Below are 16,462 nucleotides of genomic sequence, written 5' to 3' on the forward strand. Positions count from 1 at the left end.
AGTGGCGAAGTGAAGGTGTGAATAGCGTGGTTTTGTTTAGCGTTCGGGGGTCTAGCATGGAAACAATACCTCTAAAAAAGGTAAACCCCGGAGAGGTGAGCGGATTTTCAAATATTGTTTTTCCCAGCACTCTTCCGGTTTGTTCTCTTTTGAATGTACGCGAGTAGAGTATGGCTGTAACTATGTATGGTAGTCGGTCAGTTTGAGGGGTACTCTACTGCATGTATTTGTGTAGCTACATATTTAAAGTAGGTACCTACTTCTTGGATGAACGACTTATTATTAGTGGATGTTCTCCCACTGTCAAAGAAACCCTGTTCCTGGTTGGTTGGCCGACCTGTGGGTACTACTAGTATGAAAATCACTTACTTAGTAATACTGTTTCTAAATCAACGGCTACTAAATGGATATATCTACTACATAAGTGGTTACATAGTGTGACCTACAGAGGGCAAGAGACCGAGGAAGTTCGTATTCTTCCACGCGCCGAGCCAAGTGGTGACTTGTATTATATTCGTAATCCCTTATATTATACCCAATTACGAAATTCATCTACGCCGAGGTGCAGAAATTGGGACGGGGATGGATGAATAGACCCCCGACCCGAAAGTGGCTAGTTTTAGTTATCAATTATCACGGCGCCTCGGTCAATAATCAATTGACTAATATGTAGCTGCCGCCAGGAATGTACTTGCTAAAGCGGCGTTTTTCGAGGATCCCTGAGGAGGAGGGGTTATAAATACCTAAAGCCGTTCGTTGAGAAAAGAGTAAGACTCGAACTTCAGAGCTAATACAATTACATACTTTCATCATGCGTTTGAACCCAATCGACCCATACGACGACCCCCGTGTCACTCATGAGTTTGCAACATTGAATGGGAGGAATTACCGTAAGTCGCTCGCATGATAACAGTATGATTGAGCCTTCGAGGCTGATATGATGGACATTTAGACTACGTTCAAGGACTTCCACAAGGCACCCCGAAGGGGACTATTGTCTGTGTAAGTACTCAGTACAGTTAACTGTTGGTAGAATAAAGGTCCGGACTATATACGTATATACTAATAGCTTCTTGAATAGATCCATGGCTTTCCCGATTTCTGGTGTTCGTCCCCAATCCTATTATCCACCCAGACTGTAAGTAGAAAATCAGGAATTAATCAAGGGACGTATAGATGGCTGGAAGAATATTATTCCCTACCTACTGCAAAAAGGCTTCCGCGTCGTGGTCCCCGACATGATTGGTTATGGAAAAACAGACATGCCCCGAGTGCCACCCTCTTCCATCTCGGCATACAGCTGGAAATCTACAGCCTCGGACATGTACGCTCTCACCGAGCACCTCAAACTTTCAAACGTGATTCTTCTCGGTCATGACTGGGGTGCTTTCGTCTCCTACCGCATCCACCTCTACCACCCACAGAGGTTCACCCATATTATAACCGTTTGCGGCTTCTTCTTACCAATCATGCCGGTATTCTTCCCACTGGATGTTATGGTCCAGAAGTACCCGAGCCTTACGTATCAAATTGCGTTTTCGGACCCGCAGACGGACAAGGATTTGGAGAACGAAGATAATAGGAGGAAATTTATCAAGTTCTTGTACAGGAACAGTAAGGATGCGAAGCCGGTGGGGAAACTACAGGTCGAGAAGGATTTGATCAGCGGGATCGGGGAGGATAATACGTTAAGTGCATTGTTTACAGAGAAGGTATGTAAAATCTAGTGAGAGGGGAGGTAAGATAATCGGTACTGACGTTTGTGGGGGAATAGGATTTGGAAGTATATATGGATGCGTTCTCGAGGGGATTTCACGGTCCTTGTATAAGCCCCTCACTACCCATACTGGTCAGAAACGATCATGAACTAACCAGCGTATTCTCTAGTGAACTGGTACAAAATCCGCGAAGTTAACCACGAGGATGAGCAGAAGTACATCCATCCCATCTTTAATTCCCCGTTAATATTCGCTAATATTAATGCTATGTAGACTAGAGGTCACACGCATTGAATGTCCGACTCTTATTATCCGCGCCATGAAAGATATGGCAATTAGGCCGGAAATGATGGATGGTCAGGATAAACTCATCACCGACTTGACGGTTCGAGATGTGGAGGCATCGCACTGGGCGCTATTGGAAGCACCAGAAGAGCTATACAAGCATATTGATGAGTGGCTTAGCAATGTCGTTTTGGGGGGTAAATTGAAGTTGTAAGAAGACCTAGATTTATTATTACCTATGTACATCCTGGCATGCCAAAGGCATTGCTTGTAGCGAATTGAAGAACTAGGATCTTGCAGTACGTTGTGAGTCTAGGTGCATGTATCCAAAGGCTGGCCAGATGTAAACCTAACGGGCAGTAGTACATAGAATAATTACCTATCTTGGGCCCGGTCCCATCAACTTCTGGCGCTAGTACTCGAGTACTCATAAGTGGAGCACTAATGGAATTCTACTTAACGATAGTAAAATATGCCTAGGTAGAATGGCCCACGACTACCAAAAACCATATAAAATAGTAACTACATGTATCTATTTACATGTATGTATATGAGTATAACAATACTCGGTGCTTACTACATGTATGTATGCGGTTAGAACAAAGTGCTGGGCCGCTGCCGGAGAATGTTACATGTACTGTATAACCAGTATTTTTTTGGCGCTAGTATTAGAGCGTATTTGCCAACCGTCAATTTCAAGAATTTACAAATTGTGGGGCTCCGAAATGGCAACCGGGGCTGTTAATTTTGAATTTCGGTGGGGCGGCATGCTGTGAGATATACCAGGAGGATCACAAGTACCCAGTTTTGTTACTACCGAAGTTAGTATCATGGGTATGAATTTTCAGTTCCAACAGCGTACTTCATAGGTAGCGTGATGGGTTGTCTGGTTTTCGGGGTTTATTCTGTCATACCGTTAACCAGATCGATTTTGGCCACTGCGGGGAACTGTCAATTTTGCCTCCCGAAACTGTCAAGTTTGAAGTGTCAATAGTTGAAATTGACGGTTGGCAAATACGCTCTATTCCATTCATAATAACACTCATAAGTACATGTAGTTACATGTAGCTACTAGTAATAAGTACTTACTATATACCCATTTTACTGGACTGAAACCCACGCACTCCAATCCAGTAAGTAAATAACCTAACCCTAGATCAGTAGCGTTCCCATAATACATACATGAACCGCCCATGGTAACCAAAAGCAGCCAATAAATTTTGGCCTTGGCCTCAAAATTTATATGGTGGAAAAAAATACCGAGACGTTTTATCTATTTTCACTTAAAAATTCAAATATTTTCCTAAAAATACAAAAAAATAACCACTGAATAGCCCTTGCTCACAGGTTCACCTGAGTACTGATTCGAAGTTATCAAAGAAGTTTTGGTGAAGTTCGAAAAGAACAGGAGTAGAAAAGAGGTTGAGGAGGTTGCGTTGCAAAAGCTGCGGGGCAGACTGTCCAAATACCTGCTTGGCTGCCAAGTGTCATTTTAGTTATATCAGCCCAATCAGATTCCTTTACAAGCCCTCACTTTTTAAAATTCCCCAAAAAGGGGTTCTCAGTACTTACCCTCAACCCCCGGTACATACATGTACTCGTAGTTTTTTGACGTTTCCGGACGCGACCACTATTGCATGCCATACAAAAGATAGCCTTGGCGGCTTTTTTCTGTGTATGCAATAGCAGTTGCGTCCGGAAACGCTGTGAAATTGCGAGTATATAGAAAGCACCTATTTTACAAGGGTTCGAAAATACTCACCTTACCCCACGGGGAATTATATCCGCACATCACATCGCTTTAAACCTTGTGCTTCCCCACTTTTTTTCGTGAGATAAAAGGCACTGTAGATAGCTAGACCTACACACCCAGCTGCTTCACGAGATATCACTCACAACACAATGTCCAAACAAGAGGAGGTCATCGTCCTGGGCGCCGGCGTGGTAGGGCTCCAGACTGCGCTCACCCTCCTCGAGGCCGGCTTCGGCGTTACTGTTGTCGCAAAACATTGGCCCGGCGAGGACAGCATCGAGTATTGCTCCACAAAGTATGAACCCTCCATTTAATCTACAGCATACATATGTGTGGATAGAGGTGGGAGTGCTGACGTTCCATAGAGCCGGCGCAGTAAGTACCATATAGACATTCGGAAATGCATCATGGAGAGACACTGATGTCCTCAGCATTGGCGCTCCCACGCATCCCCCACCGACACCAGGCTCCAGGGCTTTGAAGCAGAGACCTACAAGTACTGGCAGACGCTGTGCCAGAATCCAGATGCCGGTCTCAGAGTACCCCCCCCCCCCCCCACCTTGCTACCGTCGAACACTTTACCTCTACCCCACTAACTCCCTCTCACAGCTAACCACCTCGCACCACCGCCTTACCACCACGCCCTGGTGGTCCACACTCGTGACCTCCTACACCCCGCACACATACGACTCCTTCTGCATCGACCCCAACACCTACCTCGACCACCTCTACGGCCGCCTCGGCGACCTCGGCGTCAAAACCCACACCGCAGAAGTCGACGCCATCAGCGAAGTGTTTGACCTCCCCTCGCTCGAGGAGGCAGTGGCGGTGATCAACTGCACCGGCCTGGCGGCCGGAGTGCTGTGCGCAGACGCAGACGTGTATCCGACAAAAGGACAGACGGTGCTCGTAAAGGACGAGGCGGCGGGGATAACGTTCACGGAAGGAGAGGGATGGACGGCATATGTGATACCGCGCCCAGGGAGCGGGACGAGCATTCTTGGGGGTAGTAAGGACGACGGGGATTGGAGTGTGGAGGTGGATGTGGGGTTGTCGGCGCGCATACGGGAGCGGTGTAGGGAGCTGGCGCCAGAGTTGTTGGAGGAGGGGGAATTTGTGGTGGTGAGTGAGCAGGTAGGGAGACGGCCAAGTAGAAAAGGAGGGGTTAGAGTGGAGGTGGAGTGGGTGAAGGTGGATGGAATGTGGAGAATTGTAGGCCATAACTACGGGCACGGCGGAACGGGTTACCAGGCTTCTGTGGGAACAGCTAGGGAGTTATGTAGGCTGCTAAAAGAGGCATTAGTGAGTGGACATCAGTAAAGAATGGGTCAATGATTGTAGGGACGAGCAGTAGGTCAATGATAATAATGCATGGGTTGATTGGTATTGAACATGTATGTAAAGTGCAAATAAAAACTCCTCTCATCCCTTTCCGGCCAACCCCATTCTAGCCCTAGTCCAGTATAATAGTATACCTCCCTTCTCTGCCCTTCTCTTATCTTTTATCTAAAACTCTTCCATCATTTTCGTCTCTACATGAAACCCGCACCTATCTAGCGCCATGAAGAACGCTGGACTTGCCGCCGCCGATGGTGTCAGTACACCACCCCCAGTTTTCTTTGCGAATGTCTCCTCGTCTGACAGCAAGCTCATTGCCGTTTGCACAAGTAGGATTCCTGTCGTGGTGTAGGTGTCTTTCTCGCACAATATTGAAATGGTAGCTTTTGCAGCCTCCTCATTATCGTCGTCCGCCTCAGCTATACCACGCCATTCAATGCGGTACTTGTTAGTCGACTCCAAGATCGGACCCTCGCCCAATGGGGGTGCATAGTAGCGGCGAATTATCCATCTGTTCTTATTAGCTCATACCTTCAAACTAATGTCAATGGTATTGCACTTACCTAACAGGCGTGACATAAGGCAAAATTTGGATCATGCTCATCCATATATACATCCACACCGCCATGAACATGGTCTCCACACTCCTATACTCCCTAAACATAAAATTCCTGCCATACCACTCCCCTCCTTGGTTTAGGCCCCAACTGCGCATCACGACCTTCTCGTCATGACTCGCCTGGACGTTCTTGGTTAGGATTCCAAGGTCTTCATGCTGCTGGATGGGCGGGATGAAGGGGAGATCGAGCCCCTTGATGGGGGAGAGAGAGTAAGTTCTGCGCGCGTGGAACATTTCCTGGAGTGTTGCGATCTCCCATACTGAGAGGAGTGTTTCGACTGTTCCCCCGGAGACACCTGAAACGTGATCGAGGAGTGTGAAAGTTATGTTATCGGTGGGGCAGGAGAGGCGATTACGGATCAATGTTACGAGGGAGTGGGCAGCAAGGTCGGCAGGCGCGGATTGCACGCCGCATTGCGGGATGATCTGAATGGTTGTTAGTGATGTTTATATTAGGGGTAATGATAGAGGTGCGGCTAATGAAGACTGGAGTAGCAATGATTCAAATGACAGGAAAGGGGGCAGATAACAGGAACATACCACGGCACCATTAACTGTCGCTGTCTTGTGATACTTTTTGATCATCTCCCTCACCCATGTCGTCTCTACCGTCGCATCTACATAATGAGTTCCGTTTAACGCACACGCTTCCAGCACCGGTGTCCCATACTTCAGGTATGGGCCCACAGTAGTTATGAGCACTCTCGTTACCCGAGCCATGGTCTCCAATGTATCTTCATTTTCCACATTCGCGATAAAGATCCCTATCCCCACGCAGTACTGCCATCAGAATACAACTCAAAACCTGCCTTGGGAGCTAGAAAGGGGGCAGCGTACCAACGGGAACACGATCGGGAAAGCGCTTGTTATATTCCAGCGCAAGAAGCTCAAGCTTATTGGGGGAGCGACCGGCAATGGCCCATTTCAGAGTTGAGGGTGTGTTGGCGAGGACTTGTTCGCAGGTCAGACGGCCTGTGTATCCGGACGCACCGAAGACGACGAGGTCGTATTTTCGGCCTTCTTTGGGAGGAGGGGGCGGGGGAGTAACAAGTCCTTCGATATCCATGGCTATCTGCAGTTAACCGTCGAGTTGGGAGCAAAGTATGGAAGGGACGCGACAGCAGCTGGAGGAACGTAGTGGATGATCTCGAGCTTTATAAGGATTGTGGTGAAGATAAGAGGTGTTACTTGGACAGACACAGCCCCTGGAGATGCGATGCGGGAGAGAGCTATCCCGGGATTCTAATTGGGTTTCTAGCCTTTGTCGAGTCTGTTTGGCTGGATGGCTTTTGTATCCTCTATCTTCTTGAGTTATGTATACATGTAGAGGAGGTGCTATCTAGATATTTCAGGGTTTAATTGCAGAGCATTCTAGAATAATACCCCTTGCATACCCTGCCGTATCCGTTTGATCCCGCCCAGAGGTCTCTCTCTACATAAGGAGGATAGATACCTGCCAGAGTATGACATCTACAACCTCGAGATTCTATTCCGGGAATATCCCTGAGAGCCTCACTCTTGGCACCCATAAAAATTTCCCGTCATGGACCGACCCACCAGCGCCAGCGACAGTGGCATTCACCACCACCACAAAAAACACTCGTAACTACCACTCCCCCAGACCCAATGGCCCCTCTTACCCGTGCACACCGCGCCAAAGCGTCCCGCAATGGCGAGCCTATCGAACCTCTCTCACCAGCCCTCCCTCTAACGTCCACACCTACGCCCCGCCGAAATCACACCCGCTTCGATGAGGACGATACCCCCACCGCCGCCGCCGCCACCACCACCAGCAAACCCGAGGAAATCGCGAACCTCCAAAGCTCTGCGGAACCAGATTCTAGGGAGATTGCAGACTCCCAAGAGAACTCGGACGCTTCGGAGTCGGATGACGAAGCGCCCGAAGAGACTTCGCTAGGTGCCGGGAAAGAGGAAGCTCTTAAGCGGGACGAAGAGGCGCGCAAGGCAGCAGAAGCGTATATGCCCCTCCCTATCATTCTAGAGCCAATGCGAATTAAACTGGTAGCTAACTTGCAATTGACACTATAGGCAGAAAGACGCCGCGCGCAAGAAGCGAAAAGAGCGCGACACCCAATTGAAGACCCAGAAAGCCGGCGCTGACGCCCGGAAGCGTCAACGTCTCGACGAAGCCGCATCTCAGCTCACTCTCGAGGCATCAAACGCTACCGTCGAGGCCGAAGCCGAATCAGAAACAAGAAACGAAGCTGCAAGCGAAGATAAAGAACAAACCCCAGAGGATACCTCCGCCCTTGCCCCAATCGAAAAAACCAAACTTCCCAAGCTCCTCCCAGAATCGCTTCTTGCGGCCGTTGCATCGCGCCCAGAAGACTCCGATTCAGAAGATTCCGAAGATGAAACCCCGGCGCCGGCAGGCCAACCGTCAAAACATCTTGAAAAGAATCGGCGCAGACGGGAACAAAAGCGCCGGAACAAGGTTCTTAAGAAAGGGGTTGTGAGTGTGAAGGTCCTCTGCGATGACGCTGCGACGCGGAAGAATCTGGCACCGCCGGTTGTAAGGAACGTAGGGAATATAAAGGAGGCCTGGCTTTATAATCGCCGCGGAGGTGTAGAGAGGAGAGCTGTGGGCAGAGGATTTGTTAGAAATTGAGATAATGGTTGAGGAAGTAATAAATTTGCCTTGATTAGACCTAGATATAAAAGAAACATGCGGATTCATGAAATATCACTCGTGGCCAAATGGATGGCTTGGCATGCTTTTAATATTGAACACTATCAAATCCAACAAATTTAAGATTCCTGGGGGGTTTGCTAAATTTTATTATACGCATGTATAACCTTATCTTAACTGATACTCTCGATGGTTTCTAGTACTAAGACGTTCCAGAACATCCTTAAATAGTGCAAATAGTTATTGTTTATAGTACGTATATATCCTATAATGACCCCCAAAAAATCTCCGGGCACATCATTATATGCAACTTGAAGGCCAAACAAAAAAGACAGAAGAAAATAAAGAGAAAGTACCCCTCCCACTTCTAGGTCGTTACTCTTGTACCTAAAATTCCCACCCCTTCACCCAACTCGAAGCACGCCCTAATATCAAAATGTCAGCCTTATCGAACGGCTCTTTAGAAGCTTTCTCAAGCACTTACGCAGTAACAACGTTCGTCTGTCACTGCTTTATGGCTATGATTCTTTTACTCTTCTTGAGAAACACCCCCACCCCCCTCATTTTCGTCAGTCTCTACCACTGCAGTGCCGGTTACCATATATTTCTCGAGTAATTGGACTATTTTCTCATGCCCTTGATCTTTTGCTAAAACCATGGCTGTCCGTCCGACATAGTTCACGGCTTCAATATCAGCGCCCATTTCGAGGAGTAGCTTGACTAGTGGCTCATGCCCCGAGCCAGCTGCAAAATGCAGTGCTGTCCATTGGTCATTGTCCACGGCTTCGATATCAGCGCCCATTTCGAGGAGTAGCTTGACCGTTAACTCATGTCCATTGTAAGCTGCAAAATGCAGTGCTGTCAATTCGCCATCGCCCCCGGCTTTGACGTCGGCGCCCGTTTCGAGGAGTAGCTTGACTATTGACTCATGTCCCCTTTCAGCTACAAGATGCAGTGCTGTATATCTTCTAACGTCTACGGCTGTGATATCGGCGCCCATTTCGAGGAGAGATTTTGTTACTCTCATGTGTTTTAACCGGCAGCAAAGTGTAATGGAGTAGCCAGTTCACAATAGGGATCATCTAACAATAAATGACCTTCTACATAAACCAAAAACACTTGGGGATTTTCAAGAAATTGAAGGACCAGTTGTGTTGTTAAGGTTTCATCGCATTCTCCGAGATGGATAGTCAGGTACACAACGACGTATTTGAGGAAAGTATGAAGGTATGACCGATATTCGTCAGATTTGTCAGGTTCGTCGGATCCGTTAGATCCGTCGGGTCCGTTAGATTCATCGGATTTGTGGGGAGTACAGGCGCCTTGGGTGAAGTGATCATAAGAGATAAAAGTGATACACGCTGTGGCTATCTGCATGTCTCCATCGTTCGGTGTTATCGATTTTCTGAGCAAATACTCTTGGATCGTATAATGAGCTAATCTGACAGTATCCTTGAGATCATTTTCTTCCTCGTTATTCTCTTGATCTATTGTCATGAGGCCGGCGCAAACATCAAGTAGTGTATTTCTGTCTGCTAAAGCGGTCTTCTCAAAAGTGGGGCAGTCGTTTTCAATGGAGACTGTTACTTGAAGCTCGCGAACCGTGAGTACACGTCGGGCATTGGCCAGCCAGAATAGTATCTTCAAGGCTAGCTCAGTGCAATTTCCTTCTTGCAATCTAATACTCTCCATGACTCTGTCATATGTAGGATCCATAGTAGGTTCGTCCTTGCTGGAAGAATCGTTGAGCTTTTTGAGGGCTGCAAGCAGCTGTTTGACATTGACCTGTTAAAGATATTTCACATGGAAAGAAACCATTAAGAACCTACAAACAGGTCATTAGGATGCCTCTGTTATATCTTACTATATGCACACTTACATCCCATTGGCGCACTCTTTCAGCTGAGACACTATCTCATTTGACATTTTGCACTCTCAACAAGCCGATGTGCACGCGAATGCTCAGCTATCTTCTGTTCTATGTAGAACTTGATATCCTCGTTCTTGGCCCAGAGCCTAATCTTTGACGAGTTTTTGAAAGAGGTTTGAATATCGTCAGGAAATTCGCGACTCGTTATGAATAAATTCATGCCATCGTTTGTCATTCGGTGGAACAATGGCAAGAGGATTTTTCGTTGGGTATCCTGTTTGCATTCATCCAGAGCATCACAAACAAGAAAGACATTGCCCGGGGCAAATGCTTTTGCAATTATGAGGAATATGTTATAACGTTCCTCCAAACTGGGGTTTTTTTGCTTATCGATTATATTTTTGTATGGCTTGTTGATCTCCGTGGGTAATTCTTGTAGCTGGCACGCAAGTTGTTTCGTCAAGCTGGCAAGAACTGATAATGGGTTTTGCTGTGCTTGCTCGCTATAATTGAAGTAGATATAGGCTACGCCGCACTTCGATGATGTCGATGCTCGGTTTTTAAGATGGTCGATCATGAATGAGCTATATATGGATCAGAACGAGTACATATATATAATCAAGTCTACTTTAGAAATCATAAGATTAGTTTGAAAGGTATCTACCTCAAAAAGGTCTTTCCCGCTCCAGCTAAAAGTGTGTTCCGGGTGAGCAATATCCGTATAACACGGCAGAGGACGTATACACATACGTATACCGTAACCCCAAAGTAGTCGAGATTTCGATTTCCCGTTCTCCCAGTCTTGGACTTCTGGCTCTTTCAATATCCATTCCCCAGTGTTCGGTTGTCTTCTTCCACTAATCTCGGTATGGCGCTTGTCAAATGCTTCCGAGTACAGCCAATTGATTATTACTTCCCTATTGGGTTTGTCTAAAATAGGGCTTCGTTAGATGGGTAACCCATGATTTGAAGGATATGTATTCATACTTGTACGTGCACATAGTAGAGCTTGCTATAAAGGTACGTACGCTTGGGGCGCCAAGGGAAAGGAGCTAAAAGTGCGCACTACCCTTATAGAGATCGCCCTTAGAGAAGGTACCATCATAGCAAGCTTTCACTGTATATACATACATTATATCTACAGCCACGTACGTACCACATTGGATGATCTGGTCTTCGGTATTCTTAGACCCATGTGAACCCTGAGCTGCTTGCACGAGATGTTGTACGTTATTTTCGATCTTTTTTAGTTGAGACCTTACATGGGTTAGGCTAGAACTTGAAATTCGGTGAAAGTAAGAGAAGATCTAATTAAGATAACCCACTGCTGTAATTCACCCGTAGCAAGATCGAAGAGAGATTTCAATCTTTCGATCCGCTCAATAAACTCCAAAGTTTCCTTTTCTTTAAAAGGCCACTGACACCAGAGAAGCTGCACGCCCCATTTTTTCTTCTTAGGTACCAACCCGAGCTTGATCCTGGCCATATCGGTTCTGCATTTCTCGAGTGGTGCAGTTAAACACCAAGACTCTGCTATTCCGGGATTCTCCTCCGCAAACGTTCGCAGTTTTAAAAGAATAGACTTCAAGGACTTGAGTTCTCTTTCGAAATCCTTGAGACTTTTTGAGGCCCCTTTGACCTCATTAATATATCTGTAGCTCGAGAAAGCTACCTCTCCCACAAGATGAACGACAGCGATGATGTTTACTGCAAGGCTCAAACCGTCAGCCATTATATCTTGGAAGCTTTAGTCCAAGAAGCAAGGGTGGGCGCGCATATCAAATTGTAGTGACTATATGTAGGTATCAGTCATCGAATTTGCGGTTGAGTTGAATAGAGCAGTGAGGTTAACCTAAAGGAACGACGCGGGATTGCTGAATCGTTCTTGTGTAACAAGCTTATGCAGGCAGTAGGTATACCTGGCCTAGCCCAAGCCTCCCCTACCGAGCCGGACTTGGACGTAGTAGAGCCTCCGGTAGAATTATTGCGGAAATGTGGCGTTGGAGAATCGCTCTGTTCTCGGCGTGATCGTTGTCCCTGTTTTCCACAATAATTCTACCGGAGGCTGTAGTCAATAATGGGCCGGGCTTGATCCTGACAGAAATGAGGCTCGGGCTTTTATGCGGGCCGAAATAGATGTGTATCCCCGCATATCGCGGATCGGAGCCCGGTTTATCTATATCAAAAAAATATCATACACTCTAGCACCGATGAATAGCAAAATACCAGTTTCCTCGGACCGTACTCGAGTACTATAAATCAACATAAAAGCCCGGGCTCAAGACCGTATTAATGGGCCAGGCCGGTCTCGGGTTGTGCTTGGTGGGCCGGTCTGAGCCAGTCCAGGTTGCTTTTATACTCAGGCCGGCCTATCAAGACCTCTGGAACTTGTGTTCGGAAACGTTACTCTAGAGATCAGTCAGACATATATATATGCATCGTTTTATTGGTTTTGGTCGACCACGACTGGCGTATCTGAATATTAATCCTTAAGCGTAAACTACGTGTAGTCAATGTACTCTATACGTAACAACGATAAGAAATTCTATAAGAACTTCCGGGTATATAACATCGGGGCATGGACTTGCTCGGGGAACACCTTAAAATGCTGTAATGGTCAAAGGCTCTGTAAATCGTAAATACTCCGTTTTTGATCAAACCTTTTCAAATTTGGGAATTCGACAGTCACAAATGCCGGTGTATCGTTGAGATAACGGGGTCCGGATCCCCCCCCCCCCCCCCCCAAAGAACTCTGTACGTGTTATCTCGAAAACTATGTAGATTTGATCTGCTTTCGTTTAATTTTCCTAGCCTATATATGTACTACCTCGAATATGTATCTTAATTGAGAAATAATTACATATGTAGGACATCGTCCTTAACAGGAAAAGTCAAGATTGAGACTCGAGTTATAGGAGGAGGAGGAGGAGGAGATGAGAAGGAGGCACAAAGGAACCAGACAGATGTCAGGCAGCTGCAGCTGATCTTAGAAAATAGTAGGGTTTACGGTCATGGGTTGGTACAGTACTCTGTATGAGATATTACCCTCTGGACTGGAATTTTGTGTTCTTATGGAGAGTTATGGATAGAAGGTTCAGGATTAAGTGTTAAAAAAAGTTGACGAGACCGGGCGATCTTATCCTTTAGGATATACATCATGTGTGTACATATCTTTATCAACAATATCCTTATAGTGAGAGACTGTTGTACTCTAGATGGGATTATCACAGTTACAGCAGGAAAAGCAGGCCCAAGTTACTCATTTGAAAACCGTGTTTTCATGCTTTTCTGGACTCTCAAATGGCCTGCCAGATATAACTCATTTTCTTAAAACTGAGTAGTATACAGAGCAAAGTTTAAGCCACCATACCCCTATTTCAAACAGCCTCCAAATGGGCCCTTAATGAGGATCGATACTCCATAGGTATCATGTCTCTGCCCTGTCGGTTTAAACCTATTCGCAATGGCTTTCCCTAGTAAATTCATGGCTCAATCCACCATTCCGTTGTATCTAAGCCACTCGACAAGAAATGAATGAGGAATACCAGGTTCAAATCCGCAAGTTTCGTTTAAAAATACAATTATTTAAGAAAACTGCCCAACACCTAGAAAACATCTCTATCGCACATACTTATTCTAAATAATACTAGCAATCAGTCTTCTACCCGAATCGATATGGTGGGTTGAAATGACTTACCATAAATCGCTTGTGGAAGTCCGAACGCAGAAGATCATTGACAAATTCTTTCCTTTTATTCTTGTCGCTCGTGCCGCGTGCTTGATTTTTGAAGATAACATCATCATCCCACCTACGTTTCACTTGAAAATCACCAGATCCTCTATTAAGAAGAGGATTTCCGCGAGCGACGTCGTATTCGTTCTTTTCTTGCTCTTGGGCGGCTTTTTCAGCTTCCTGTGGGGTTGAAAATGTCAGATGACAGTTTAGAGATTGAACTAGTGAGTTAATTACCTCGCGCTCACGAGCTTCAGCCCTTTCTTTCTTTATCTTTTCCAATTCTCGCAGTAGCTCGGCAGTCTCATCTTCTTCGTCGTCACTTTCTTCATCACTGCTCTCGCTGGCACTCCCTCCGTCCGAGTCTGCGTCTATGTCCCGGGTCTCTTCCAGTACTCTCCGTCTCTTGGCCTCAGCATTCTCTTCCTCGCCATCCTCGCCCCCACCAATTCCACCATCCTCAATAGCTCTCTTTGTGCCCACAGAAGGAGACGTAGGATCCCTTCCAGGGCCTTCTAATTGTGCCCCCTTTCCGCCGTTGATTTTCGCATAATGGGCAGCCTCTGCCTTGAGCAGCTCAGCGCGGAGATCACGGACTTCTGAATCGGCTTCACCTCCTTGGCCGGGTTGGCGGACCTTGAGTTTGGTATGTGCTGGGAGGAGACGTTGGTGGTAGGCAGGGCCCTTGGGAGCTTCTTTACCACGGGCTGGATCGAAGGTTGGTCTGTGGCCACGGTCATCATTGATTAGCAAAAATAAGTCTTCGTATAAAGCTTTGATCGGGTTTAGTGGATCACCTGTGAGCTGTAGTCATTGTTGCTACTAGGAAGAATAATTTGAAGGTTCTGGCCTGGAAGAAATGAAAACTACAAGTAGCTGTTCAAGAGGCGTGGCTATGTAATTCGGGTGCGCTAGCCATATTCAGCCGCATGCAGCTTTTCGCGCGAAAAGTTCACGTCTTCCCCAGAACCCCACCAGTGCTCTTCATAACTCCAATCCACTTACTGATTCTTTCAAAAAATGCCTAAGGAATTAGAACCTTCAACATGCGAAAAGACCTTCGTCCTCGAAGCCCTCAAAGAGAATCTCCGTATCGATGGCCGGAACTTTGAGTCTTTCCGAGAGCTCGAAATTTCATTCGGTGAAGATTATGGCCTTGCCGATGTCCAGTTGGGGAAAACAAGGTAAATCTATCTCTGCAAACAGTTGCGATAGTCTTTAACTTAAAACTGACGGTAAAACCGAGTTTCTTAGGGTCCTCGCTCGTGTCTCTGCCGAGGTTTCAAAGCCGTTCTCTGACCGTCCCTTTGATGGTGTTTTCCAAATTACAACTGAACTAGGGCCTATGGCCTCTCCCGCATTTGAAACCGGCCGGTTCGTCCTCAACAATTCGTCCTCCTTCTCGGTTGACTGTCCACTATTTATATGCATCCTTAAAGGCTAAAATCGAGAACCACAAATACAGACAGACGGAACAAGAGGTCCTCCTCGCACGTCTTATCGAGAAAGCCATCCGCCGCTCGAATGCCATCGATACCGAATCTCTTTGTATAGTTGCCGGTCAAAAGTGCTGGGCAGTACGTGTCGACGTGCATTTCCTCCATCACGATGGCGGGCTGATCGATGCATCTTGCATAGCAGTTGTAGCTGCTCTACAGCACTATCGCAGACCTGACGTTTCGGTTGACGGCGAGAAAGTTATAATTCACACACTCACTGAACGTGTACCTGTCCCGCTTTCAATTCTCCATGTCCCTATCTGTGTCACCTATTCATTCTATCATGGCGGGGAGGTATCTTTGGTCGATGCTACACTACAGGAAGAGCAGTTAAGAGACGGAGATATGACTATCACACTAAACAAGTTTGGTGAGGTATGCCAGATTGCGAAAGCAGGTGGTTTGCCTATTAGAGCATTGGCTCTGTTGCAATGTGCGAGGATTGCATTGGTCAAAGTGCAGGAAATTACGGCGTTTCTCCAGAAGAGGCTTGAGGAAGACTCAGCAGCGAGGACGAGAAGAGAGAACTTGTTGGAAAGCACGGCGCAGAACGCAAGATAAGAAAAAGAAAATTGTAATCGTTCGTCCAGATTGCTATAATGCACACTCGTACACATGAAATATAGAAATAATTATGTGGAGGTGTGGGATCCCACGCTTGATCGACCTAACACTTTTTCAAGGCTCTCTTTCCATCGAGTGATAAACCATGTCTAGGACAAATTTATTTTTATTTTATTTTATCTGAACCTTCAAACCCTGATAGTCCTATAATTCACCGTAAACTTGTAACTAAACCAGGGTATTTAGACTAGGCACATGTACTCTATATATATGTATTACGGTTCTGTCTACATTTCTAGACCGGATATATACAGAGGGTGGTAAAATTATTGCGAAAACAAGGGTAGGTGAGTGCTGTGGGCCCGCACAGGTGGGCGAGTGCTGTGATTGGGTGAGGAGGAACCTCAGGCGGGCTTTAGGTAGGCTTTAGGCG

The 16,462-nt window shown here is 46.5% G+C and overlaps 9 protein-coding genes across 9 annotated transcripts; 5 read left to right on the forward strand and 4 right to left on the reverse strand.

Annotated features, from left to right (window-relative positions):
• Positions 1-811: 811 nt before the first annotated feature.
• Positions 812-2,217, forward strand: H6S33_007811 (uncharacterized protein; the record flags this gene model as incomplete). The annotated part of the gene is made up of 7 exons (XM_044839165.1): positions 812-890; positions 953-1,002; positions 1,082-1,106; positions 1,177-1,712; positions 1,775-1,823; positions 1,888-1,933; positions 1,992-2,217. The coding sequence occupies 7 exons, from the start codon at positions 812-814 to the stop codon at positions 2,215-2,217; spliced, it is 1,011 nt and encodes a 336-aa protein (XP_044688684.1).
• Positions 2,218-3,905: 1,688 nt separating this feature from the next.
• H6S33_007812 (uncharacterized protein) lies at positions 3,906-5,076 on the forward strand (the record flags this gene model as incomplete). Its single annotated transcript, XM_044839166.1, has 4 exons — positions 3,906-4,051; positions 4,122-4,131; positions 4,188-4,295; positions 4,366-5,076. The coding sequence occupies 4 exons, from the start codon at positions 3,906-3,908 to the stop codon at positions 5,074-5,076; spliced, it is 975 nt and encodes a 324-aa protein (XP_044688685.1).
• Positions 5,077-5,262: 186 nt separating this feature from the next.
• On the reverse strand, positions 5,263-6,779 carry H6S33_007813 (uncharacterized protein; the record flags this gene model as incomplete). The annotated part of the gene is made up of 4 exons (XM_044839167.1): positions 5,263-5,605; positions 5,658-6,139; positions 6,254-6,477; positions 6,551-6,779. 4 exons carry the CDS (start codon positions 6,777-6,779, stop codon positions 5,263-5,265), a joined length of 1,278 nt encoding a protein of 425 aa, XP_044688686.1.
• Positions 6,780-7,339: 560 nt separating this feature from the next.
• H6S33_007814 (uncharacterized protein) lies at positions 7,340-8,342 on the forward strand (the record flags this gene model as incomplete). The annotated part of the gene is made up of 2 exons (XM_044839168.1): positions 7,340-7,689; positions 7,763-8,342. 2 exons carry the CDS (start codon positions 7,340-7,342, stop codon positions 8,340-8,342), a joined length of 930 nt encoding a protein of 309 aa, XP_044688687.1.
• Positions 8,343-8,892: 550 nt separating this feature from the next.
• On the reverse strand, positions 8,893-9,363 carry H6S33_007815 (uncharacterized protein; the record flags this gene model as incomplete). The annotated part of the gene is made up of 1 exon (XM_044839169.1): positions 8,893-9,363. The coding sequence occupies one exon, from the start codon at positions 9,361-9,363 to the stop codon at positions 8,893-8,895; it is 471 nt and encodes a 156-aa protein (XP_044688688.1).
• Positions 9,364-9,395: 32 nt separating this feature from the next.
• H6S33_007816 (uncharacterized protein) lies at positions 9,396-11,719 on the reverse strand (the record flags this gene model as incomplete). Its single annotated transcript, XM_044839170.1, has 8 exons — positions 9,396-10,148; positions 10,243-10,273; positions 10,353-10,817; positions 10,898-10,922; positions 10,984-11,163; positions 11,221-11,241; positions 11,390-11,490; positions 11,559-11,719. The coding sequence occupies 8 exons, from the start codon at positions 11,717-11,719 to the stop codon at positions 9,396-9,398; spliced, it is 1,737 nt and encodes a 578-aa protein (XP_044688689.1).
• A 2,132-nt stretch (positions 11,720-13,851) lies between these two features.
• Positions 13,852-14,780, reverse strand: H6S33_007817 (uncharacterized protein; the record flags this gene model as incomplete). Its single annotated transcript, XM_044839172.1, has 4 exons — positions 13,852-13,869; positions 13,931-14,146; positions 14,204-14,690; positions 14,764-14,780. 4 exons carry the CDS (start codon positions 14,778-14,780, stop codon positions 13,852-13,854), a joined length of 738 nt encoding a protein of 245 aa, XP_044688690.1.
• Positions 14,781-14,986: 206 nt separating this feature from the next.
• H6S33_007818 (uncharacterized protein) lies at positions 14,987-15,613 on the forward strand (the record flags this gene model as incomplete). Its single annotated transcript, XM_044839173.1, has 4 exons — positions 14,987-15,150; positions 15,221-15,340; positions 15,432-15,543; positions 15,608-15,613. 4 exons carry the CDS (start codon positions 14,987-14,989, stop codon positions 15,611-15,613), a joined length of 402 nt encoding a protein of 133 aa, XP_044688691.1.
• A 197-nt stretch (positions 15,614-15,810) lies between these two features.
• On the forward strand, positions 15,811-16,026 carry H6S33_007819 (uncharacterized protein; the record flags this gene model as incomplete). The annotated part of the gene is made up of 1 exon (XM_044839174.1): positions 15,811-16,026. One exon carries the CDS (start codon positions 15,811-15,813, stop codon positions 16,024-16,026), a length of 216 nt encoding a protein of 71 aa, XP_044688692.1.
• Positions 16,027-16,462: the final 436 nt, after the last annotated feature.

The sequence above is a fragment of the Morchella sextelata genome, assembly GCF_020137385.1.
Source record: "Morchella sextelata strain SCLS chromosome Unknown scls_24, whole genome shotgun sequence".
In the NCBI taxonomy this organism is placed as follows: Eukaryota; Fungi; Ascomycota; class Pezizomycetes; order Pezizales; family Morchellaceae; genus Morchella; species Morchella sextelata.